Source organism: Mustela erminea, chromosome 4, assembly GCF_009829155.1.
Source record: "Mustela erminea isolate mMusErm1 chromosome 4, mMusErm1.Pri, whole genome shotgun sequence".
NCBI lineage: Eukaryota > Metazoa > Chordata > Mammalia > Carnivora > Mustelidae > Mustela > Mustela erminea.
The window spans coordinates 22,009,351-22,034,526 of record NC_045617.1 but is presented as its reverse complement, the minus strand read 5'-3'; the positions used below and the strand labels follow the sequence as shown (position 1 = coordinate 22,034,526).

Below are 25,176 nucleotides of genomic sequence, written 5' to 3'. Positions count from 1 at the left end.
ATTAACCCTTTATTGGTAACATGCATTCAATATCTCCCCCAGTCTACGACTTGTCTCTTTACTGTAGGATAGTTTTTTGGTTTGTTCATAAGAAGATTTTAAATTTTATCTGGTAAAGAATCTACCTGATGTGAGAATTAGTTGTGAGCTACCTATCTCAGTGGGCAAATTGAAAATGTCATGGGTTTCTAGTTCAAACCTTCATTTCCCTGCTTAGAGCTGTGCCTTATGCAAATTCATGTGTCTCTGAGCCTTGGTTTCCTCATCCACAAAGTGAGGACAATTCCCACCTCCTCGGTTTGTTGTGAGAATTAAACAAAAGAATATATGCCACTCTCTGAGCACGGGGCCCCTCCCACCCCACTTTTAAATTGTAACCTTCTTGAGGGCCTTATATTTCCCCTACTGCCAAGGTCAATGCTTAGATTTTGCTTACTGTGTTGGTTAAATTGAGTTTATCTTTTAAACGCATATAAGGCACCAAGCATAATAGCATGCACTTAATTGACTAAAATGCAGAGGATGGGACCAGAAAAATCATTCAGCAATTAACTCTTTAACCTCTGATTACACCACTGGCCTCCTCTGAACTAAAGAAATCACAGTCACAGTAAGAGGTATAGTTAATAGGAGATTTGTAAACATCCTTTTGAGTCAAAATTATATTTCAAAACCTTGGAAACATTTATACAGTCACATTAACACAGACCACAATTATTTAACAGCATGTTTTAAAAGATATCTGTGATCAGCTTTGAGGGGAAAAAAAAATCACAAACTAATGTGAACAGGTCAGCCTTTACAACCTCATAATAAATAAGCTATATAGGGAATACATCTATAATAAAAATTCTAACAAAAACTTATCTGTTACTGCAAGCTTTTTAGATCTTAAAATATATATTATATATATAAAATAATAAATATAAAATACATATATGTGTGTATGTATATATATATGCATATCAGTGTATATATACATATTATATATGTACATAATATATAAACATATATGATATGTTCAGCATATTATATATATATTTTTTTTATATATGCTCAGCATATTATATATGTTTTAAATTTCAAGAACATTGCTATAAACTTCTCTCTTAGAACTGCTTTTGCTGCATCCCAAAGATTTTGGACTGTGTTTTCATTTTCATTTGTTTCCACATAATTTTTTATTCTTCTTGATTTCCTGGTTGACCCATTTGCTGTTAAGCAGCGTGTTGTTTAACCTCCATGTATTTGTGATCTTGCCAGATTTTTTTCTTATGGTTGATTTCCAGTTTCATAGTGTTGAGAACAGAAAATATACATGGTATGACTTCAATCTTTTTGAATTTGTTCCGACTTGTTTTGTGGCCTAATGTGTGATCTATTTTGGAGAATGTTGCATGTACACTTGAAAAGAATGTGTATTCTGCTGGTCTTAGGAGGGAATGTTCTGAATATATCCCTTAAATCCATCTGGTCCAGTGTGTCATTTACATCCGGTTTCTTTGTTGATTTTCTGTTCAGATCATCTGCCCATTGATATAAGTGCAGTGCTAAAGTTCCCTACTACTATTGTATTACTGTTGATTAGGTCTTTTGTTTATTAACTGTTGTTTTATGTATTTCCGTGCTCCCATGTTGGTTATGTATTTGCAATTGTTATATCTTCTTATTGGCTTATCCCCCTTATTATTATATAGTATCCTTCTTCGTCTCTTATAACAGTCTTTGTTTCAAAGTCTGTTTTGTCCAATATAAGTAAGTATTGCTACCATGGCTTTCTTTTGACATCATTTGTATGATAAATGTTTCTCCATCCCCTCACTTTCAACCCGCAGAAAAATCTCAGAAAATCAACCTTACCTTACACCTTCAAAGGAGCTAGAAAAAGAACAAACAAAACCAGCAGAAGGAAAGAAATAATAAAGATTAGGGCAGAAATAAATGGTCTAGAATCTAAAAACAAACAAACAAAAACCAGTAAAACAGATCAATAAAACCAGGAGCTGGTTCTTTGAAAAGATCAACAAAACTGAGAAACCCCTAGCCTTTTTTTTTTTTTTAAGGAAAAAAAGAGAAGACTCAAATAAAATCACTAATGAGGGAGGAGAAAGAGCAACAAACATCACAGAAATACAAACAATTGTAAGAGAATACTATGAAAAATCATATACCAACAAATTGTACAACCCAGAAGAAATGTATTAATACCTAGAAACATAGACCCAAACTCAAGCAAGAAGAAACAGAAAATTTAAGTGGACCAATTACCAGCAATGGAAGTGAATCAGTAATCAAAAACTCCTAATAAACAGAAGTCTAGGACCAGATGGCTTCACAGGTGAAGTCTACCAAATATGTAAAGAAAAGTTAATACCTATTCTTCTCAAATGATTCCAGAAAATATAAAAGGAAGGAAAATTTCCAAATCCATTCTATGAGACCAGCGTTACCCTGATACCAAAAACAGATAGAGACACCACAAAAAAAGAGAACTACAGGCCAGTCCCTCCGATGAACACACATGCAAAAATCCTCGACAAAATACTAGCAAACCAAATCCAACAAATACATTGAAAAAAATAATTCACCACCATCAAATGGGATTTATTCCTGGGATGCAAGTGTGGTTCAATGTTTGCAAATCAATCAGTGTGATACATTACATCAGTAAGAGAAAGGATATTTAAAAATATGATCATTTCTATAGATGCAGAAAAAGCATTTGACAAAGTACAACATCCATTCATGATAAAAACCCTCAACAAAATAGAATTACAGGGAACATACCTCAATATAATGAAGGTCTTATGTGAAAAATCCACAGCAAACATCATACTCAATGGGGAAAAACTGAGAACTTCCCCCTAAGGTCAGAAATAAGACAAAGATGTCTACTCTCACTTTTATTCAACATAGCACTGGAAGTCCTAGCCACAGAAATCAGATAACAAAAAGAAGTAAAAGGCATCCAAATTGGTAACAAAGAAGTAAAACTTTCACCATTTGCAGAAGACATACTATATATAGAAAATCCAAGACTCTACCAAAAAACTACTTGAAATGATAAATGAATTCAGGAAAGTTGCAGGATACAAAATCAATGCACAGGGATCTGGTGCATTTCTCTACATTACTAATGAAGCAGCAAAAAAGAAATTAAGAAAACAATCCCATTTATATCTGGGTCAAAAATAATAAGATACCTAGGAATAAACCTAACCAAAGATAGGAAAGACACATACTCTGGAAACTATAAAACACTGATGAAAGAAATTAAAGATGAGGGGTGCCTGGGTAGCTCTGTTGGTTGTCTGCCTTCAGTTCAGGTCATGATCCTGGGGTCCAAGGATCAAGTCCCACACTGGGCTCCTTGCTCAGCAGGGAGTCTGCCTCTCCCTCTCCTTCTACCTCTTTCCCAGCTCATGTTCTCTCTAGCTGTCTCTCTCGCTCTCAAATAAAAAATAAAATCTAAAAAAAAAAAAAAGAAGAAGAAGAAGAAAAGAAAGAAAGAAATTAAAGACAACACAAAGAAATGGAAGACCTTCCACACTCATGGGTTGGAAGAGCAAATATTGTTAAAATGTCTATACTATCCAAAGTAATCTACACATTTAATGTAATCTCTACCAAAATACCAATTGCATTTCTCACAGAACTAGAACAAACAATCCTAAAATTTGAATGGAACCACAAAAGATCCCAAATAGCAAAAGCAACCTTGAAAAAAGAAAAACAAAATAAAAGTATCACGACTGTAGACTTGAAGTTATATTACAAAGCTGTAGTAATCAAACATAGTATAGTACATACACACACGCACACACACACACACACACATACACACACACCAAATGATGTTAGGAAAACTGAACAGCTACATGCAAAAGAATAAAACTGAACCATTTCCTTACACCAACACAAAAATAAATTCAAACTGGATCAAGGACCTAAACGTGAAACCTGAAACCATAAAAATCCTAGAAGAGAACACAGGCAGCAATTTCTCTGACATTGCCATAGCAACATTTTTCTAGATATGTCTCCAGAGGCAAGGGAAACAAAAGCAAAAATAAACTATTAGGACTACATCAACATAAAAAAAACTTCTGTACAGCAAAGGAAATAATCAACAAAACAAAAAGGCAACCTACTGAATGGGAGAAGATATTTGCAAATGACAATTCCAATAAAAGGTTAGTATATAAAATATAAAGAACTGATATGGGGCACCTAGGTGGCTCAGTCAGTTGGGTGTCTGCCTTCAGCTGAGGTCATGATCTCAGGGTCCTGGGGTAGAGCTCACATCAGGCTCCTTGCTCGGCAGGGAGTCTGCTTCTCCTTCTCCCTCTGTCCCTCTGCTCATGCTCTCTTTCTCAAATGAATAAAATCTTAAAAAAAAAAAAAGTACTGATATAATTCAGTGCCCAAATAAACAATCAATTTAAAAATGGGCGGAAGACATGAACAGACATTTCTCCAAAGAAGACATCCAGATGGTCAGCAGACACACGAAGAGATGGTCAACATCACTCATCATCCGGGAACTGCAAATCAAAACCACAATGAGATACCACCTCATACCTGTAGGAATGGCTAAAACCAAAAATGCAAGAAACAAGCAGCACTGGCAATGATATGGAGGAAAAGAAACACTCCTGCACCGTTGGGAATGCAAGCTGGTGCAGCCACTGTGGAAAACAGTATGGAGTTTCCTCAAAAAGTTAAAAATAGAGTTCCTCTATGATCCAATAATCACACTATTGGGTATTTACCAAAAAATACAAAAATACTAACTCAAAAGAATACATGCACCCTGATGTTTATAGCAGCATTATCTACAACAGCCAAATTATGGAAACAGCCCAAGTGTCCACCAACCGATGAATGGATAAAGAAGATCTGGCATATATACACAATGGAGTATCATTCAGCCATTAAAAAGAATGAAATCTTGACGTTTGCCACAACATGGGATGAAACTATAGTGTATTATGCTAAGTGAAATAAGCTGGTCAGAGAAAGACAAACACCATAGGGTTTCAATCATATGTGGAATTTAAGAAACAAAAGAAAAGAGCAAAGAAAAAAAAGAGAGACAAACTCTTAACTATAGAGAACACACTGATGGTGACCAGAGGGGAGGAAGGGGGAAAGGACGGGTGAAATATGGTTGGTGGGGATTAAACAGAACACTTATCCTGATGAGCACTGAGTACTATATGGAATTGCTGAATCACTGTATTCCATACCTGCAACTAATACAATATTGTATGTTCATAATACTGGAATTAAAATAAAGATGTAATAAAAATAAAATTAAATTAATTTTATTAATAATAATTAATAATATAACAAATATAAAATTAATTAAAATAAACAATAATAAATATTTTATATTTTTATTTATATTATATTTAAATATTATATTTAATTTTTATATTATTTATATTATTTTATTATTATAAAAAATAAAAATAAAATGTCAAGAGTAAAAGAAATATTAAATATCCCAATGAGTATTGGGCTAAATTTATACCCCACAGACATACATGCCTATAGCTTTCTGATGTCCAGGGGCCTGCTTCCCAGCCAGCAACATAAGGCGGAACAGAGACCTTCTCCATTGAAGGAACTAGTCCCACAGGCTAGGGGTTTCCACCTACATGTTCTAGTTTACTCTGCACAACTACCTTGTGGGGTAAGCACCACTGCTCTTCACAGAGGAGGAACCTGAAGTTCAGACCAGGTATGCCACATCCAGTAAGCAGCTGAGCAGAATTTAAACTTCCAACGTCAAGTATAAAAAGATGAGCCCATCTCACAGGGGAGGATTGATCATAACAAAGTATTTTCATGACATCAGCAAATCCGCATAAATAGGCCTCCGGGATCTCATGCGTTACCTTCACTGGTTTCCCCAAATTCTACCCCCAAATCTGCTGGGCGATGAGACCTCCTTCCACATGTGATCTAATCCCTGGGCTCAAGGAGCATCTCATTAATTAGTACTTTTGAGTGATTTGTTGTGCTCTACTCAAAGTAGATGAAAAATAAAAACACTTGCTGTCATATTGTGCCCAACAGCCAACACTACACAACATGAGAATGGCCTCTGATTTGGGGCCAGTCCCGAGAACAAGCCTTTCAACTTGCTCCAACTAAAAGTAAGCGGTCTCCATGAAGATGGCTTGAAACATGGAGTCTGAATCATCTCCCCAGAGGCTCATCTAGATGCATGGCTTCATTTAGTCAAAATTTGCTTTTCTTTTCCCCAGGAAAAAAACCCAAAAAACAAAAAACCCTGTGGACCGTGATCCCATCACTACCCTGTGCGAGGAATCGAACATAAACAATGTCAACGAGAACCATTATATTTAACAAACTCCAGGACGTGCCCCAGCACTGTTTATAAGATCTAAATTGAGTCTTGCTTTAGTTCCCTGTTCTGCTAAATTCAGATGTCTGCTTCATTTTAGATCCAAGGCCCCTTGAAGAGAGCTTCCCGGGCTTTATTCAACATTGTCAAATGTGCATATTCAGAGAGGCGTTCAGAACAGCGAACGAGAAACGTGACCTCGACCATGCCCGTTCAGGTACAGACGACTGAAGGGCTCCCATACTGCGGTGGCGGAAGGGCTGCTACCCGGCTCCTCCAGCTTGCTGACTTCTGAGCCCATGGCAGGCCTCTGTCCTCCCCTACTGGGTCTCTGGCCCCTGGAGCATAAGCAGGAATGCTGGACATGGCTTCCAGCCGGGACATTTACTAATGCCAGGCAAAATCCTCCAGAGTACTCAGCCCTCTGCCAAGGGGACTGGCAAGGTTCCAGATGGGGACTGTGCGGCCAGCCTGGGGTCCAAAGGGAGGATGACAATGGCATCGGGCGTCACCCCAACCCCACCCACCAGCAATGGACACACAGCACAAGCAAGAAACACACTTGTGTTAGTTGGAGCCCTGAGATCTGAAAGTTGTTTGTGATCCCAGCATAAACTCACCCCGCCTGCCCGATACCCCAGACAAACGGTGCCGTGAACAAGGGCTTGATGTCTCTCGTGATAAGTTAGCGGATCTGTGTAATTTAGTATCTGAAGCTAAATGTAATTATCTTGTCAGGGAAAGATCCCTCGGCCCATAGTTCACTTGAACCCCAATCATCGTGTTCTAAAATCTGAATTAAACAGACCAAGCAAAACTGGAGAGAGAAAATTACAGTTGTAACCTTCCAAACCGCCAGTTCTAATTTATCGATCTGTCAAGGTTCTTAGTTATAAACAACAGAAACCACTACGGCTAGTTTAAGTAGAAAAGGAATTGATTAAAGATTTATTAGCTTGCAGAACCTCAAGGACAGGAGTATCACCCTCCTGCCAGTGTAGACTGCACTGGCCCACTCCTGGGCACGTACATCGTGGCTCCTTTCACCACCCCGGGCCCCAGATACCCCCACTGGAACCTCGGCCACCACGCCCCTCTGCCGTCCTCCAGGCCGCTTGCTTCTTCCTATCTCTAAGGTACCAACTAAACTCTCAATGCAGGTATATCACGAACGCCGTCCAGGTGCCCAAGGAGTGAGAAAATCATCATCTGGCTTTTCTTCTTGGAAAGGTGGAGAATTCCTCAAACACAGGAGGGAAATTCAAAGGTGTGGTCAAAAGGAATGATCAATACCTAGTCCCTATGGGGTCACGAGTCATAGGAAAAAGGAAGGTCTTCCAGGCTCATTTCAGCCCATAATCAGGTACCCATAATCAGGTTACCTGCCCCTTTCTGGGCTCTGCAACTCTTCCTCAGAACCACTCAGGACTTCCTCCAGTGAATCACCATTTTCACCAGTCTCAGTGGACTTCTGTCACTTGCAACCCAGAGACTCTGAATACAGAAGTAATTCCATGTTAAAAAATCTCAAGCTAGCCAGTTGCAAACAGGGCTGTAAATATTCAGATGCACTGAAGAATTTTTCAGATTTTTTTTTTTTTTTTTTTTTTTTTTGCAAAGTAACTTCACATGGACAGGGAACAAAATGAAAGAACATAAGACTTTGGTTTGAGAACCCTAGTTGGGATAATGGGCTGCATAATGATTACATTTACTTTGTCTACTAAAAGTCCTCACAAAAAACTTTTTACTTAAAAAAAAAAAAAAGGAAAATACTGCATCTACAGAGATCTTGTGTGCATGTACCCAACTGAATAAAAAAATGACAAATATGCAGATGTCAACTTATTGCCAAATGCTACATGAAAATAAGGTTATCTATAAGAATATATCTAGAGAGATCTAGCTAACCAATAAATGAATAGCTAACCAATAAAGAAACATACACACAAAGGCACAGATGCTAGGCGTATTCACACAAACAAAAAACCTACACTCTGTTCCTAGGGGCTCAGGTTCAAGATCACTGAACTGGACTAGTTAGAATAATAGAATAAAATACGAGAAAAACAAAACCCTAATGGCGAAACTTGTACGATCTTTACACTAAGTCGTTAAGCAATGTCAAGGACTTGGCTTCTTAGAGTGACTTACAGAAGGTTTCCTTTTCTCTACGAATGGCTTCTGGGACAGGAAGGGGACTTTTGGGTCCTTGTTTCTGGCTTGTGGCTAGAGCTGGCTGACCCAAGGTGAGTATCTGAAGACATCAAGCTGGAGTCTTGTTACCGTAGCCCTCTATCTAGGGAGAAGGTCAAGGGGAGCTGGGATTTCCCGAGCAGCCCTGCTCCTTCTCTGCCCAGAGCAGTCACTTAACGCTTCCTCTAATTCAGTGAGAAATTCTAAGTTTTCCCAATATATTTCTTCAATTTTTTGTCTGTTTTGGCTTTTTTTGCTTAAGCTAGGTCACAGTCCATTCTTTCTTGTTTACAACCAAAAGAACATTATTACATTGACTAAGTATACTCCTCTACCATCTTACTCTCCCCATTAACCAATTCCAGCCTTAGGCAACTCATCTTCTTTACTAGGAATGATGAAAAAGGACCTTTGGCTTCTGTTCCTCTAATTTTTGTGTGCCCTGTGGCCATTGCACTTAGCAGCATTGACCTCACTTGTCACTTTTTAAGAAAAACAATTGTGAATTTTGACATCTGGCTAGGAGGTTGCAACTTCAAATGCCTTCTGAGATCAGACAGGTAAAGTAGATGGAGAGAGCGCGGAGCTGGATTCCGCTGGACATTATGCATCCCATCTAACCCTTACATTCGAATACTTCAAACACTGTACCGTACAGTTCAAAATGAAATTCCTCATGGGCCAAATCTACCTCCTGAGCCATCCACTAACAGCCCAGCTGGCTATTAGTTTAAGTTACAGATGGTCCTACTCTGTAAGACTCCTACAACTCAGTTTTGTTTCAGTTATTGGAATAGGATAAAAATGCTTCTTGCACAGCAAATTTTCCCACCCTCTCTTAGAGAAAACTCCACAGGCAGGGTGCCTGGGTGGCTCAGTCATTAAGTGTCTACCTTCGGCTCAGGTCATGATCCCAGGGTTCTGGGATCAAGCCCCGCATCGGGCTCCCTGCTCAGCAGGAAATCTGCTTCTCTCTCTCCCACTCCCCCTGCTTGTGTTCCCACTCTTATTATATCTCTCTCTCTATCAAATAAACAAATAAAATCTTAGGAAGGAAGGCAAGCAGGCTCCACAGGTCAGTAAGGGGACCCATGTGAGGTCTCCAGAGAACTCGAGGGCTTCTTTTGAAAGAAGTTTATCAATGCTGGTAGATTCCTGCTTTTGTGGGTCTCATGGCAAGTGAAGCAGGCTCTTGTTACTTTCTATGAATCACAGAATAAAGAGCCAAACTCCTTGGAAGCACAAGGACTCCAAAGGTGTCATAGCACAGATGGAAAAACCCGGATGCCGACCAGCCCTGACCGTCTCCAGTTTAACTACACAGCTCTGATTCTTCACAGACTAAAAGGGAAATCCAATTTGAGAAAATGGACAGGGTTTTCTTTTCCTTGGAAAATGGACTGGACAAATGGCACACAAGAACCTAAAATTGTTGGAAAACAATGGCGCTTCCGTCAGCAGTTCCTTCGCCCACAGAATGCTCTCGGAGGAGCTGTGGGGTTTGGAAGTAGTGCAGAGGCCTACTCCCCGGGCTCAGGCACATCAAAGTTTTAATCAAAACCTGCTTTTCTTTCTGAAACCAAGCAACTGCTATTTCACACCCACATATTGCTGGGGCTCATTCAATTACCCTCAACGACTTTGTTTAAAATAAAAATGCTTTCCCTCCTGAGGACAGTGTGAGAGCACTGATTAATGCTGTTCCCTGAGGGACAGAAATTAAGTACACAGCAAAAATCCAGGTAGCTGGAAACTACTGCTGGGTCGTATTTTACAAGCCCTTCAAACCTACCTGCCAAGTATTTGGTAAGAATAAGGACTTACAGGGCAGTTGGCTCTATCAAGGGGGTATACTGTGTATCTTCCTCTTCTCCCTTGATGAAAATCACAGAATTATAAAACTAAGATGTCGTGAAGTGAGGAAGAAAGACCGAATTTTTCCATATGGTTTTACAGAAGAGGAAACAGCTTTTTTTTTTTTTTTCCTGACACACTGTTCCAAAGGATCTGTAACTAACAAACCAAACAGCACATCGCTGGGTTCTGTGGCTCTGTGACTCAGACGTCACTTTTCTCCCCGACACATTAAATGTCAAGTAAAATACCTCCAGTAAGAGAGAAGAAATTTCTTTGGGAAGCCTGGCTCCCTGTGTTGAGTGCCTCTCCTGCATAAAGGAGCCCTAGGTTGTGCTGCTGTCTTTTACATGGTTTGCTAACCTCTAAGACAAACATCTACTCAGGACTGCATAAAGAAGCATAAATCCGGGGGTGGGGGTGGGGGGCGCCAGGTGGCTCAGCGGGTTAAGCGTCTGACTCTTGATTTCGGCTCAGGTCATGATCTCTTAGCCTGAGCCCCGCCTCAGGATCCACACTTAGCGGGCAGTCTGCTTGAGATTCTCTTGTTCCCTCTCCCTCTGCCTCTCCCGCCTCACTCTAAATAAATAAATAAATAAATAAAATCTTAAAAAAACAAAAAAAGAAGAAAGCATAAATCATGGAGACCTATCTTAGTGCTCAACAAATACCCCCCACAAAACACTTCACCCATGTGATCACGGCCCATGTCTAAAAGAGAGAAACCAGAAAGAAACAGAGAGGAGAAAAAGAAAAAGAATTACTGGAAAATGTTTATGCATGTGTGGTATGCAGATCTGGGAGCCTAAGAGCTCTGAGGGAAGGCTTCTGCATATACAAAAGTGCACGGGTTGCAGGGTAGTCCTAACCCAAAAAGGCAGTATTTGTGTGTCATCTGCTTCCACAATGCCCTAAGGTTACAACCTCTGCTGTGAAAGAAGATGTAATATTCAGAGCCAGGTCTCGCATGGCTGGTGAAACAGAGATGGAGGAAAGAGGGGGAGAATTATATGAGGACTACACTTCTCTTTTTTATAACAGATTATTTTCTGGAAGAGAAGCATCAACTGTGATTAAAGTGGCAATATAATTGCAGAATTTTTGTGCCTCCAACACCTGCAAAGGAAGCACGTGGACAAGAAACCCTCAGCAGCCCAATTATTTCACGCAGGTTTTCAACCACCCCGAAACCAAAAGGCGTCCTCAAAATAGAACGGAGCTTTCTCTCCTTCGCCAATCTGGTAGGTGCCTTCCACAAAGTAACCAAGAACCTAAATCACATTGTTTACCATTATTCTCAACAAACAAAATTTAAATAAAGTGAGATCTAAGGTTTTTAAGCACAGAACTTTCAAACCTTCATTACACCAATTATTTAATGCCATATGGAGCTTACATTTCACATCTTGATAGGAGGCTAAAAAAGGAACAAGATTTGTCCCCAGGGAGATAAGAGATCTCAAGCTCTGTTCCCAGAAGTGGGAGAACAGATTAGATAACTGGTCTTCTCTGTTTTGAGGAACGTTTTAATTCAACTGAAAAAAAAAAAAAAAGGCAAAATGAAACAAATTCCAGATTCCCACTATCTAGGAATGTGAGGAAGTTAGAATGTATATCTTGAAAAAAAGTAAATAAATAGATAGCTGGGAGAAAGGAAATCCAGGGACAATTCTTCCTTAGGAAGCTAAAAAATTAAACAGTATTTTAAAAATAACAATAAACTTAATTCTTTCTTATACATTTTTAACCAAAGACATTTAGAGTTACCATAATAGGCTGAGATACTAAGATTCTTATATATATATATATATATATATTTTTTTTTTTTTTTTTTTTTTTTTAACATATCGGTGTCTTGGGAGTAAGCATTTCCTAGGGGTCACTCTGGGAAATACAATCCTTTCCACAAACACAACAAAACACTCAATCTTAAATGAATTACCAGGTCTTAACACAGACAAAGCAACTCACAAATCAGAATGCATCTCTGTTGTCATTCCCAACTGGGGAAAGATCAGCATAGAAGGAAGTAGGGCAGATAGGGGAAGGTTTCCAAGCGATGACCCCTGACCTGACCGTTCAAGGACAGAAAGGGCAAGAATCCTGGGAAAGGAGTATGGCCCCACCCACAAGTAAGAGCATCCACGTAAGCCAAAGGAATGAAGATAGTTTACAACAAGCAACCATTTGGGAAATGGCTGAGACTAAAGACCGATGACTGAACGTTAAAGCTATGATTACTGAGTGCTTGTAACATGCCAGACTCTAGACATATATTTTCTCTTGTTTTTTTCCAATTAATTTTAATAAAACAGAGCCCCCGGGATCAGACGCAGGTGACTTGGTTCTGGTAGCCACCCTCACTCCCTAGTTGACCTCTACAGTCTCATGGCTTTAGTCCCACTTGTACACTGAGGACTCCCACATCTCTATCTTAAGCCTTGACGTTTCCTCCAACTCCAAACTCGTATGCCCAACTGCCTGTTTGACATTTCCACCTGGATGTCAAAAAAATATCTCAAACTCAACATGTTTAATAACAACCTCCTGATTTCTGTCCAGCACCGCCCCCCCCCCCAAAAAAACCAAAGCTGAACAGTAACAAAAACTCTCCTCCTAACCAGAATCAGATCACTCCTCACACCTCCACCTCTACCACCGCATGTAAGCCACGGTCATCTCCAGCCTGAATCACGGCAGCAGACTCTTCAAGGGGATGGACGTGAACTTTCCCTTGAGGGACCCTCTGAGTCTGCGCATTCCAATCCTTTCCATTTGCAGGACAGGCTCCAGTTACTGTTGTCTGAAGCGGAGACCAAGATTTAAGAGTGATTCTTGGAGAGGTGACAACAGAAACAACAGAGGCTGAGGGCGGGTATGAGAGGAAAACTACAGGGAAGGGTTGAAGGGACCTCTGAGGACATGGAGAGAAACAAAAGAACTTGAACTTTAAAGAAATATCAAGTCCTAGGTCAAACGTCCCCTCACAGTTAGCCTTTTTTGACTCCTCAGCCAGAGTGCAAGACTGTAAGTAGTACAGTATTGGTCCCATTACTAGAGGCCTAAGGTGAATGCCTCCCTCAGCCGACTTTGAACTCTTCTGGGCCCCCAGCACCTGATGAAGCATCTGGAACATGGGAAGCCCTTGGCAAAGGTGTGCTGGTGGCGTAAAGTGGTACCATGTTCATTTAAGCACCTCAGGAGCATGGAGAAGGAAGTCAAATAGCAAAATAAGAATTTACTTGGGAAGTGAGGTTTCAGAAATAGAAAAAAGTATTTGAGCTGATCCAGGAAGGTAACACTGATGGCCGGCTGGGTACAGCAGGGGTATTATGCGTCAGAGGCAAGGCCTGGGGGGAAGGAAAAGGGGAAGAAACGGTGGGCTGTGACACCGAAAGTAGGTTAGACTGGGAAGCTAAAGAAAGCAGCAGAGTGAAAGGAAGAGTTCTCCCTCTCCCCAGGAGGCGGGGCGGGGGGTGGGGGGACCGGAAGTGTTTAAAAGAAAAAAAGGATGCGCCTGGGGAACAGAGAGAAGTTGCCGGAGAGGATGCAGTTAGGGTTAATGGGCTATGAGGCCCAGGCCAGCTCAGCTCCGACCTGCAGCTCTTAAAATGACTGAGCTCCAAAAGGAGGGTGAGGAGGCCAGAGGCTTACCAACCAACCAGAGGTTAAACTTGAACCACTCACTGAGGTGTGAGCCAAGAAGTTAATGCGGTAGGAAGAGCAACACTGTCGAGGGCTGTGAGACAAACCTAGGTTATTACTCAGTCCTCGAGGTTCCCACTCGCTGGCCATCAGGAGGACCTGGGGCTCGGCTTCTCACCCTGCGCCGATCACCCTGCCAATGTCTGCGGCGCAACTGAAGGGAAATTAGGCTGGAAAGTGGATCTCCATCACCGCGACGAAGGTACAGTGGAAAAGCCACGCACAGTGGCTATGCTGCCGGCTTTGTCCGGGCCTCAAGAAGAAAACCGGTGGGAAGCACAGAATAGAAACGACACCCCAACACCTTGCTTTTCCTTCCGCTGCCCATCACTCACACCCTCTCCTCACTAAAATGTAAGCTCCTCGAGAGCAGGGCTTGGTCCTTCCCGGCTGGCTGCGCGCCTGGCGGGGGCTCTGGCACGCAATGGACGCCGAGCAGATACTGGAGCACACTGGGCTCGGTCCTGCTGCGTTATAAGTGGGCACTGAAGGATGCCACCACTGGAGCCGCCAGAGGGCTGAGGTGGGAGAAGCGAAGACTTCTCTTAAGGTCCAGTGGGGCGGCCGGCCGGGGCCGAGCGGGGGCCTCTGGGCGCGCCCAAGAGGGGATTCGGGTGTCAGGCCCAAGAATGCACCGTTTGCAACTGACCTTCCGGCGGGGATGCCCGCGCGGGGCGCAGCAGCCCGGCTCCGGCGTCCCGCTCCCGCCGCCCTCCGGAGGCGCTCGGCGCCCGCTGCGCACGTAGGTCACCTGCCTCCTGCTGGCGCCGCGGGGCGGGCCGGGCGCGGGCGGCAGGTGCGGCCCCGGCGGCCGGGGAGCCGGGCCCGGCGGGGCACTGCGGGCCGGAGGTCGGGACCCGGAGGGCCGCAGCTCCGCGCACAGCCGCAGGCCGAGCAGCAGCGCGGCGCCGAGCACACACCGGCGCAGGGCGCCGCAGCCCCTCCCGGGAGGCCTCTCCCGCGCCATGGCTGGGGCCCGGGCGCGGGGCTGTGATCAGCGTTCCGCGCGCCCTGCCAGGCCGGCCGCGGGGACGAGCCGCCCACGGTGGGAACTCCCCCGCGGGCCGGGGCGCGGGCTCGGACCCGCCTCTCTCCCTGCGGTCCGGCACAGCCTCGGGCGTAACCTTATCCTGCCCAGCCCAGCGCGCGGGGCCACGGGAATGGGCGAGGGGCGCCCTGCTGGGCGGGGGCTTGGGGGCGCAGGCGGCTTGGAGGGGCAAGAACCCAAACCCTGGGGGCGGGGGCGTCTCTAGGGGGCGCCCTCCACCCCGGCCTCCAGAGCCTGGCGGAGTCGGAAAGCTACATGGCCAGAAAAAGCGCATTCCTAACAGGGTCCTTAATGGGTGGTAACTTCGTTTTCTAGCATTAGTATTGTTGGGGAAACACAGGAGGATAGGTGAGCTGCCAGGTTTTGCTACAAGGAGCGAGTTCTGATTGTCAAGCAGTTTGTGCCATTAAACTTCTTTCCCTCAAGAAAGAGGGGAGGGGGAGGAGAGAATAGCACCTGATACCGAATAATCAAATTAGAGTTATTCCATTTCTAAATTCTGCCTGAAGCCAATCCATGCTTTCTCTCCGTGTTATGAAATGTGTGGGGGTGAAGGAGAGGGAAAGAGCCAGTGAAGACATCTGACAGCAGGGAGAGAGAACAGAAGTTACCATGGCATGATGTAAATCAAATTAATTTAGCTCCAAACACACCTCCCTGCTGTCTTGCAGAGATACAGAAGGACAAATTTATCTTTCGGCAAAATGCTCCCCAGCTGGTATTTCCATCACCACCTTGACCTTAATTAATCAGGTTGAATGCTCACAGGCTGGAGTCCGGTTTTGACTGTTCATTTTCAATTGTTAGGATTCTTTCACACAACCTGTTTGAAGTTTGGGCTTGGGGTTTACGTTTGGATTTGGGTTTGTTTTCTTTAGCCGTGGCCACTTCTTTTTATGTTCTACACTTCTATTTTCTGTACTTCTACAGGAAACTAGCCCCCCTGACCTAGCCTCTTCCCTAACAGCCTGCAGCATAGACACAGAAACCAAATATGGAGCTCCCTTCCCCCCACTCCCTGAATCTCAGGAATTTTCCTTAAGGAGCCCTCCTCTCTAAAATCTGTCTAGCTTCAGAAAGAGCCAATCTATTCTTTGTCACAGTACAAAGCACTTGGGCTATTTCTCTACATCTAACAGCCCAATCTAGTCCATTCCCTGGGCCACACAGTCCTTAGGCTCCTGAATGCTCCATTATAATGGACTTTTGTTTTTTCCTTAGATGCAGCCCTCAGGCTTTGTTTTAAAGAATCCAAGCAAGTATATTTCCCCCCCACACACGCAAATTTTTAGAGAAAACCTCACATTCTGTGACTATTTAATGAGTTTGGGTGTCAGACTTGAGCTATGTGCTGAATCAGGACTCTGCCTTTCAGCAGCTATAAGACGCTGGATGAAGTATTTCACCTTTCTCAGCCTCCATTCTCTCTCGTGTGTAAATAGACCTACGTTTCTGGTAGGATACAGAGATTGCATAAAATAGTAAACCTTCAGTAATGTAAATAATACCTGTTTCACAGAAGGCATTCAGCTGATTACTTACCATTAAAGAAAACCCTGGATGTTTTCATTTTCCATGAAAAATGAAATTTAAGCACCGATTCCAAAGTAGATCTTAAGAATGTATAAGGAATTTGTAAGGATCTTATACCTTGTCTAGAATTAGGAGCTTCCAACAGTTGCAAAAAACAATGATTAAGACTCCCAGACCTGCTCCATTCAGTTGTATAATGATGTAAAACCATTAAAGACATGGTGCGTATTGTGTTTGATCAACCTGGATCGCCAAAGTCTGATGTAGACTTTGCTAGAGGTTTTATTTTCTGTGCAACCAGTAACAGTGCCGCTAACTAAATAAGTAATCTTTTGAAGATTATGATCTCACTAATTTATGCCCTCTGCTCACGTGCTGAGTTAGTCTCCAGGGGGGAAACATGAGAAGTATCCTGTATGATGAAAATGGGGATATTTAACAAGAGTCTGAACTGGAGATGGGAGGGGGCACACAGAACAGTGTCGCTCTTGAAGAAAATGGGCAAGATGACCTCATATTTTCCCTTATCTCATTTCTATGGTTCTCTAATAATGTTTCCATTATGAGGAAAAAATCCGAATAAAGTGTAATATTTAAATGCCCTTTTCCCTCACCTTTTACAACTGTCTCTATGCCTTTATTACTAATAAAAAAGAACTGTTTATGTGTATGCAACATCATTAATTTTCTAGGAAGAAATTTCCCATTTTTAACTTCCACACATTTCCATGTGTCATGGAGGATAATGAATAGTGCAAGGGGTTAGTTGGTGGGCTGGAGAGGAAAATCTGATCCCGGCCGTAGCTGACAAGCCATCCTTCATCCAAAACATTTGCTTTTCTCATGGAGTTGAACCTGTCATGTTTGTTTCTGGATATGTTTCAAAAATGCAGATAATCACTAGCCACTGAGTCATAGGTTGGTTACTTAAATGTGCAGGTCAGTAAACCACAAAAGCAGTCTTCATCATATCACAAATTATATCCTTCTTGAGGTTTCAGCCAGCAAAATGAGTAAAACAGAACATTTTGACCACTAATCTCCTAGACACCATACATTTAAGTGAGCACACGTGTGGTAGTGTAGTGGTTTTCAATCAGAGGTCATTTTGCCTCCCCGAGGACACTTGGCAATTTCTGAAGACATTTTTGGTTGCTACCACGGGCGAGGGCAGGCGGAAGATGCAACTGGCCATCTAATGGGGAAGAGACCGGGTATGCTGCAAGACAGCCTCAAATGCAGAGAATGGCATTCCACAGCAAAGAATTATCCAGCCCCAAATGTCAGCAGAGCTGAGGAACCTTGCTGTCACGATAGACATTAATAGGGCAATTTTTAATTACAGACTGTCCAAAGAGAGAACAGAAGCTGAGACAAGGATCCTTACCTCTCCAAAGTGGTTGTTTCCCTTTCACTATGAAGTATCCTGCCTGAATTAAAGTAATAAAATTTAGAAAGGACTAGAACCCCACCCCTACCCAATACATGTAATACATGCTCATTGAGGAAAATGTACACAAAGCAAAAGAAGATATCAACAATCATTCATATAATCATGATTCAGAGATAGCTGTCCCATGAGACCGTTTCCTATGCATATATGCATATAGTTTACGAAAATGAAAACATATGCATATTTATCATCTGCTCTTATATATGGTACAAATATTTACCTATTAAATCATATGATGTCTGGGATTTGGTTAGAAATAATCCAGTGGGAGAGGTGGGAAATAGCCTGGGGTATAAATGAAGCAACAAGAGCTTTGAGTTCATAATTGTTGTAACTAAATGATGGGGTTCACAGATCTCTATTATTGAGCATGTTTGAAGTTTTTCATAATAAAAAGGTCATTAAACAGTAATCTATTATCCTACAACATCATTTTTAATGGCCACACGTGTTGTAATTAAACCAATCTTTGTTGGTTGAATAATTAGGTCATTTCCAAGTTTTCATTTTATAAACAGTGCTGAGATAGACATCTCTGTACCTAAATCTGTTGGATCCAAGATGGACTGAAAGGAAAGAAAGAGGTCACAGATGATTCCGAAGATTTTCCAGAGTAATTGGAGGAGCGGAATTGCCGTTAACTGAGAAAGAAAAGACTTAAATGTAAGAGTAGATTGGGGTGGAAATCAAGAGTTTGATCTTGATGGTCACGTTAAATTTTAGAAGCCTATTAGACAGGTAAGTGGAGATGTCAAGTAGGCAGTCTCATTTAAAGACTGGAAGGGTGCCTGGGTGGCTCAGTGGGTTAAAGCCTCTGACTTCAGCTTGGGTCATGATCCCAGGGTCCTGGGATCGAGCCCCACATTAGGCTCTCTGCTCGCCGGGGATCCTGCTTCCTCCTCTCTCTCTGCCTGCCTCTCTGCCTACTTGTGATCTCTCTCTCTGTCAAATAAATAAATAAAATCTTTTTAAAAATAAATAAATAAAAAATAAAAGACTGGAATTCAGGGGAGCAGGGAAGATGGAAATAGAAATTTTAGATCATGGGCATATTGATGTTGAATAAGGGAGGGAAGAAATATTTGAAGGTTTAGCTCTGGGTCCACCAGTTTATGGTCAGGAAGATGAGGAGGAGTCAAGAAACGATACTGAAAGAGGTAGACAGTAAGGGAACAGAATGTGTTGTCCCAGAAACCAAGTGAAGAAAGTATTTCTAGAAAGAAGACACTGAGAGGTCTAATAAAATGTGGGCTGAAAACCACTCATGAGATTTGGCACCATGATGCCTTGTTTATTATCATCTTTCCCAACTAGAATGAAAGCCAGAGTTCAGGAACTTTGCTTTGGTTATTTCTACAATCCCAATTCCTAGAACTGTATTTGGCATGTGATATGCATTGAATAAATAACCATTGAAATAAAGAGGAAAAAGTGAATCAAATATGTATGCATTTGTAATTGGTGATGATTCTTAAGAGTAGAATTGCTGAGTTAAAGCAAAATTGTAGGTCTTTTGATATGAAATGCTATTATTAATTTTTCAATGCACCAAAAAAGCCCAGATCAATCCCATTCAAAGGCCATCAACTATTGCTTTGTTGGCATCAGTGGGAAACCTCAAAAAATAGCTTGAGCCAGCCTCTGGCAAACAGATGGACCAAGCCATTTATTTTTAGTTCCCTCCCACTCTGCCATCACTGCACTTGAACCCACATTTGATTCCCCCTCAAATGCCCATCTCAAGCTGTATCCTACATAGGATTGTGTCAATCAGTTTCATCCTCCCCAGCCTAAGGATATAGCTACATGTTAAGATACCAGTTCAATATCAGAAACATCCATGTTAAAGGAAGAACTCACCAAGATGGAAGTTTTCAATGTCTAGAAGAACAAAGTCATAATAGAATGACAGACACTGGAACTGATGCTTAGGGTCAGAAGCCCCGCCTAAAATCGCACCCATGCTTAGCCCACAACCTAACAGAGCTGACTCTGAGCCAGCCTTATGGGAAATGCCTGGGGAATGGCTTAATGCCCTGGCCGGCTTTGGAGAGAAGATCATGAGCCTTTACTGCTTCTTTTGAATCTGCTAACACTGTGTTCTCCCAGGCCTGGTGTTTAACTTACTCCAGCATTTTTGGACTTGCTTAATCTTTCTTCTACCTAGGCTGCTCCTCAAACATACAGTGGAGTCTTACCTCCATACGCCTGCAGTGCCCTGCATGGGGTGGGTCTCAACCACAACCCTGGAATGGTCGACAGACAGACATCACACCCAACCAGGTGGGACATCACACCCAACCAAGATAGCACTTTTCTTCTTGCTCAGCCATCCTACCCAAAAAAAGAATCATACTCAAACCTATATTGGATGACTCAAAGGTACTACCTCCAGCTGGGTACATTTTTGACCCAAGGGTGTTGGGAAGAGTCAGGAAATGCTTCATGGAAACTGTTGGGAAAGAAGAACTAAAATGAAAAGTGTGGGTATGGGGAGAATGGAACATGGATGGGGTGGAAATTATGTGGGCGGATGGCTCTTAGGTAAGCCCTCCACCTGGACATGAAGTTCAAAAAACACACAGCGTGCGCACACACACACACACACACACATTGGATTCTGAAAACATATCTGAGATATCGTCAGATAGGATTATTTACAGACATTAACTCCCACAATGAGACTGTTCTGGATTTTATGACAATGAAGAGGCTTAGGTTAAGAATTATCAAAACATTGTCTCTTTCCTAGGACCACCTATGGAGCATTTCCCCTCCCTCACCCTTGGTTCATCTTATCATTATGACACAGGCCAGAAATAATCTCCTGGCTGGAGACCACTTTGAAGTCAGAAACATTCCTGGTTGAAATTTTCCCAAAGTCAAGGGCTTAAAAAAAACAAAACAAACAAAAAAAAAAACCTCTGAAGGTCAGATAAGATCACCAGGGAACTGACAGGATAAAGTGGAGCTCAGCATACCCAAAGGCAAAAATCTCCAGGCTCTGTCATTTCAACTTAGCTTGTGAATATATTAAAAAATCCTGAGGTCAAAAGCCATTTTACTTTCTCATCACATTACCACTTTAGCCCTGGAGAAAGCATAAAAACTCTATTATTTTCAGACCATGATGCAGGGATTCTCAGACTCATGCCTGCTGGAGAACCACCTAGGGAGCTGTTTAAATGTAGGTCAGAAGCCCCACCTCCAGAGATTAAGTCAGAGGCGAGTCTCCAAATCTTTATGTTAACGTGTTTCGGGTGGTTCATGATTAAACTTTTTGAAGTCTTGGCACAGGGGTCCCCCTCCCCCGCCATGGAAACGGTTGAGAGTCAAGGGTGGGATGTAAGAAGCCCTTTCTACAAGGTGTCCGTGTATCCACACCTTCAAATGTACCCCCCCCCCCCAAGCCTCTAAGTACAGTTACTAAGAAAGTTTTAAGAATGAACAAAGGGTCTTCATATTCAAAAGTTCAGGAGCCCCTTTATTTTTTTTTTTAAGATTTTATTTATTTATTTGACAGAGATCACAAGCAGGCAGAGAGGTGAGGAAGCAGGCTCCCCATTGAGTAGAGAGCCTGATGTGGGGCTCGATCCCAGGACCCTGGGACCATGACCTGAGCGGAAGGCAGAGGCTTTAACCCACTGAGCCACCCAGGCGCCCCTAGGAGCCCCTTTAATGGCGCTTCTCTTCCTCCCCATGGCTCGTTCCTGCCCTCCCGTCCCTATTTCTGTAGCTCCTGGATATCTGCAGCACCAGCCAGACTGCAGCGCCGTTCGGCTCAGAGGACCCCAGTGAGCTGGAGAGCCATGGTCTCAGGAAGGTAGATTAAGGAGCAAAGCCAAAAAGTCAGTGTGAAGCAGAAGACCCTACTCTAAGCTTCGTTTCCCTTAAACTACTCGCTGGCAGTGGAGCCTCAAACCAGTTAACCTTACCGCTCGACGCCTCAGTTTCCCCATCTGTAAAATGGGGATAATAATAGTAACTTCCTGTGTGATGAGTAAATAAATTGATCTTCTTAAAGAACGGACACTACTGCGCCTGCGCATAGCAAGTGCCATCACGTGTCTGTCATGTGTTACTGTTGTTCCCTGAAAGTCGGAAGGACATACGTTCTCATTTTGCGTTGGTTTATACTCCTCCTGCCTATGTGTTGAAGAGTCTGTTTGGGGCTTGGGCTCACTGAGCCTGGACTGACATAAGAGGGGAAATGAAAGCACATCTCTGCACCTGTTGTTCCTACCCAGCCCGCTGCCTCTTTACAACCATCACATGCCAGGGAGTAGCTGACTAAGCTTGCCACTATTTTCTGGGAAAGCACCTAGATCCAATTTAACTGGTGGGTCTTTTCCTTCCCGCTTTGACCTGCAGTGCTCTAAAACGTGTCCTTTCTCCTTTGCGTTTCTGATTTCTAAGGGGTTTGTGTGCCGAGGAGCCTCTCACCGCACTTCTGAGTTTACCTTTGTCCTGTGCTGGCTTTTACACTTCAGACCTTGTCAGGGCCATCACACTGAGGATTGCCCATCGCCGGCCTCTCAGGACCCTGCCAGTCCTGCTCGCTTGACCGTGAGCTTGCACCGTCCTTGTTAGATACAGAGCTGATCTCAGAGCCTACATCCCCAACACCTCCTTTAGGAATGTTCCAGGGGCAGAGGCCTGCTGAGATGAGGGAGCTATTCTCCTCCTCCAGTCCCCCAACCCCAGCTCCCCCAGTGACTTAGAGGGTTGCTCAGAGAGGGGAGAGAAACGCTGTCTGAAAGAATGTTGCTGTTGCCAGGAGAGGAAGCGGGAGAAATAGCTCCCCTCACAAAGGGCAGCCAAGAGAAAAGCGGCTCTAAGCTGGGCGACAAAGAAGGGGGAATGAATTTCCGTGTCTTGCTAATATTGTGGGTGTGTAGCTACCATTAGCTGCTTCAACCGCAAAGTATGAGATCACTGGAACAGGTTTTTAATAGCCGTGGTTCTTATTTTAACATCTTTGTGGGTTTTTAAGTCAGCTTCTCATGTGGGGAAATTGTTATGTAAAAACCAGGGAACAAATTCCGGTTATTGCTCTAACTTTGGCCCCCAGGTAACCCATGCCCTCACCCCCTGCAGCAGTTTTCACCAGCCCAGGTCCCGCAGCAGATGCAGAAATGGGGATGGTGAATTATTTATTTCTGTCTCCCTGCAGTGACCAGTCTCTTGCACAGAGAGGAGCACAGTGAAAGGTACACAACCAAGGATTTCAAGAACGCTGCAATGCTGGATATGGTATATATATGAACACAGTCTTCACGCACCCCCTCCCATCCAGCCAGGCACCCCCCCTACTGGCTATACCCCAAACATCCATTGCACTTTCCTGCCTCTAGACTTTGCTTATGTATTCTTAATATCTGAAAGGATCACCCTGTCCTGGAGATGGGAAGATCGTGGGCAGGCTTAGGAAAGCGCAAGCCAAGCTATTAGGATTTTATTTAACAGTTTTTGAGCAGAAAACACTAGTGTAGATTCAAGGTAGAACCTGCTTAAGACTGTTCTAGACCCTAAGACTGCAGATCTTGGCACTCCCCAAACTTCTCCTTATAGACTTCAAAATAAGAATAGTAGCAAATAGTAAAACACAAGACATCAGATATATGGACATTGAAAAAACTTGACTCTACATCTTCTGAATGTAAAATTCTGACTGCAAAAGGAGAACCCTTTTCCACCTTTCTCTGCTTTTCCTTTCCGTCCAAAACTGCAACGATCTCTTCCTTCCTTCTCCCAGAAACTGATAGAGTTTTACAAGGCTTGAACACAGAGATCTAACAAAATTAAGTGGCCATTGCACACCTATGCATTTTCCTCACAAAAATAAGGTGATGGTGCAGCCTGATTCAGAATAAATCCTCTTTCTTTGGCTGCAGTCTCACAGAATGCACTGAGAATAGCTTCAGAGCATTGCTATAATATATCCAAAGTTGTCCCCCGCCTTTTTTTTTTTCAGATTTTATTTTTTATTTTTTTTTAATGTATTTTCTACCCCCAGCATGGAGCTCAAACCCACAACCCCGAGATCAAAAGTCGTGCGCTCTACCAACTGAGCCGGCCAGGTGCCCCTAAAGTATCTTTTTTAAATCCCTTAAAAGCTGATAAAATTTTAAGGGAATCTTGATTTCATATATTGAATACATTAGATTAGAGTCCTCCTAAGTTTGGTGGACTGTAATGAAAAAAGTTTGCAAACCACAAAATACAATTGTATTCTAGTATTTGCTTTCAGAATAAGATTGAGATTAGTCCTGTAACTGGTGAGCTCACCATGTAACCAGTCAAATCCTTCATTTTGCCTGGTTCTGGTTAAAAGGGTGTGGATTTCCTGAGAGTCCTCCGGCCCTACGTTTTTTAACAATTAAATTAAATATAAAAAGGAGCTACCTTAAGGTTTCATTGATAAGAAAAATCAAAACTCAACTGGGAATCTGTCACCAAAATCTCTTTAAAACAGAGAGACCCCCCCCTTAATGTAAAAGTCTTTATCTTGTTGACCATTATGCTTTAAGGAAACACAACTCTTTCTGTGTAGCCTGTTTCAAATCCCGTGCTAAACAAAGGGGAGAAGTTCCATTATCTTTCAGGCTTTCACATCCCAGGATAAATGGGCTGTTCGTCCATTACTCATCCACCATGGTTAGAGATTAAGTCTTTGTTACTGACAGGGGTAAATCTCAGCTGGGCAGATCAATAGAATTATTTTTCTCCTCAGACAATGGAAGTTAGGAAGATAATGATTAGCAATGTCTCTCTCTCTCTCTCTCTCTTTTTTAATTCTGCCTTTCATTAGCAGTTCATGTTCCAGAAAAGGCTTTTTGAGCTGCTGGACAAAAGATAGCTCCCAAGGTTCAACAGCGTCATGTATGAGGGAAATTTTCTGCAAGTTCTGAAAACTCTCCCAATGCCTGAAGAGAAAAGCATATTTGATAGGCAGACTAGTCTCAGAACCATAGGCGAGCCCTCCTAGTTAGCACTCTTTGAATCTGTTAT

General features: G+C 42.7%; 1 protein-coding gene across 4 annotated transcripts in view; it reads right to left on the bottom strand.

Annotated features, from left to right (window-relative positions):
• The window catches only part of METTL24 (methyltransferase like 24), a 144,355-nt gene extending 129,167 nt beyond the window's left edge, over positions 1-15,188 (bottom strand). For all 4 annotated transcript variants that reach the window (XM_032338822.1, XM_032338819.1, XM_032338821.1 and 1 more), the window contains exon 1: positions 14,781-15,188. In XM_032338822.1, the coding sequence (XP_032194713.1) occupies positions 14,781-15,098 (318 nt within the window). In that variant the 5' untranslated portion in view covers positions 15,099-15,188. The remainder of the gene's footprint in view (positions 1-14,780) is intronic.
• Between the last annotated feature and the right edge of the window lie 9,988 nt (positions 15,189-25,176).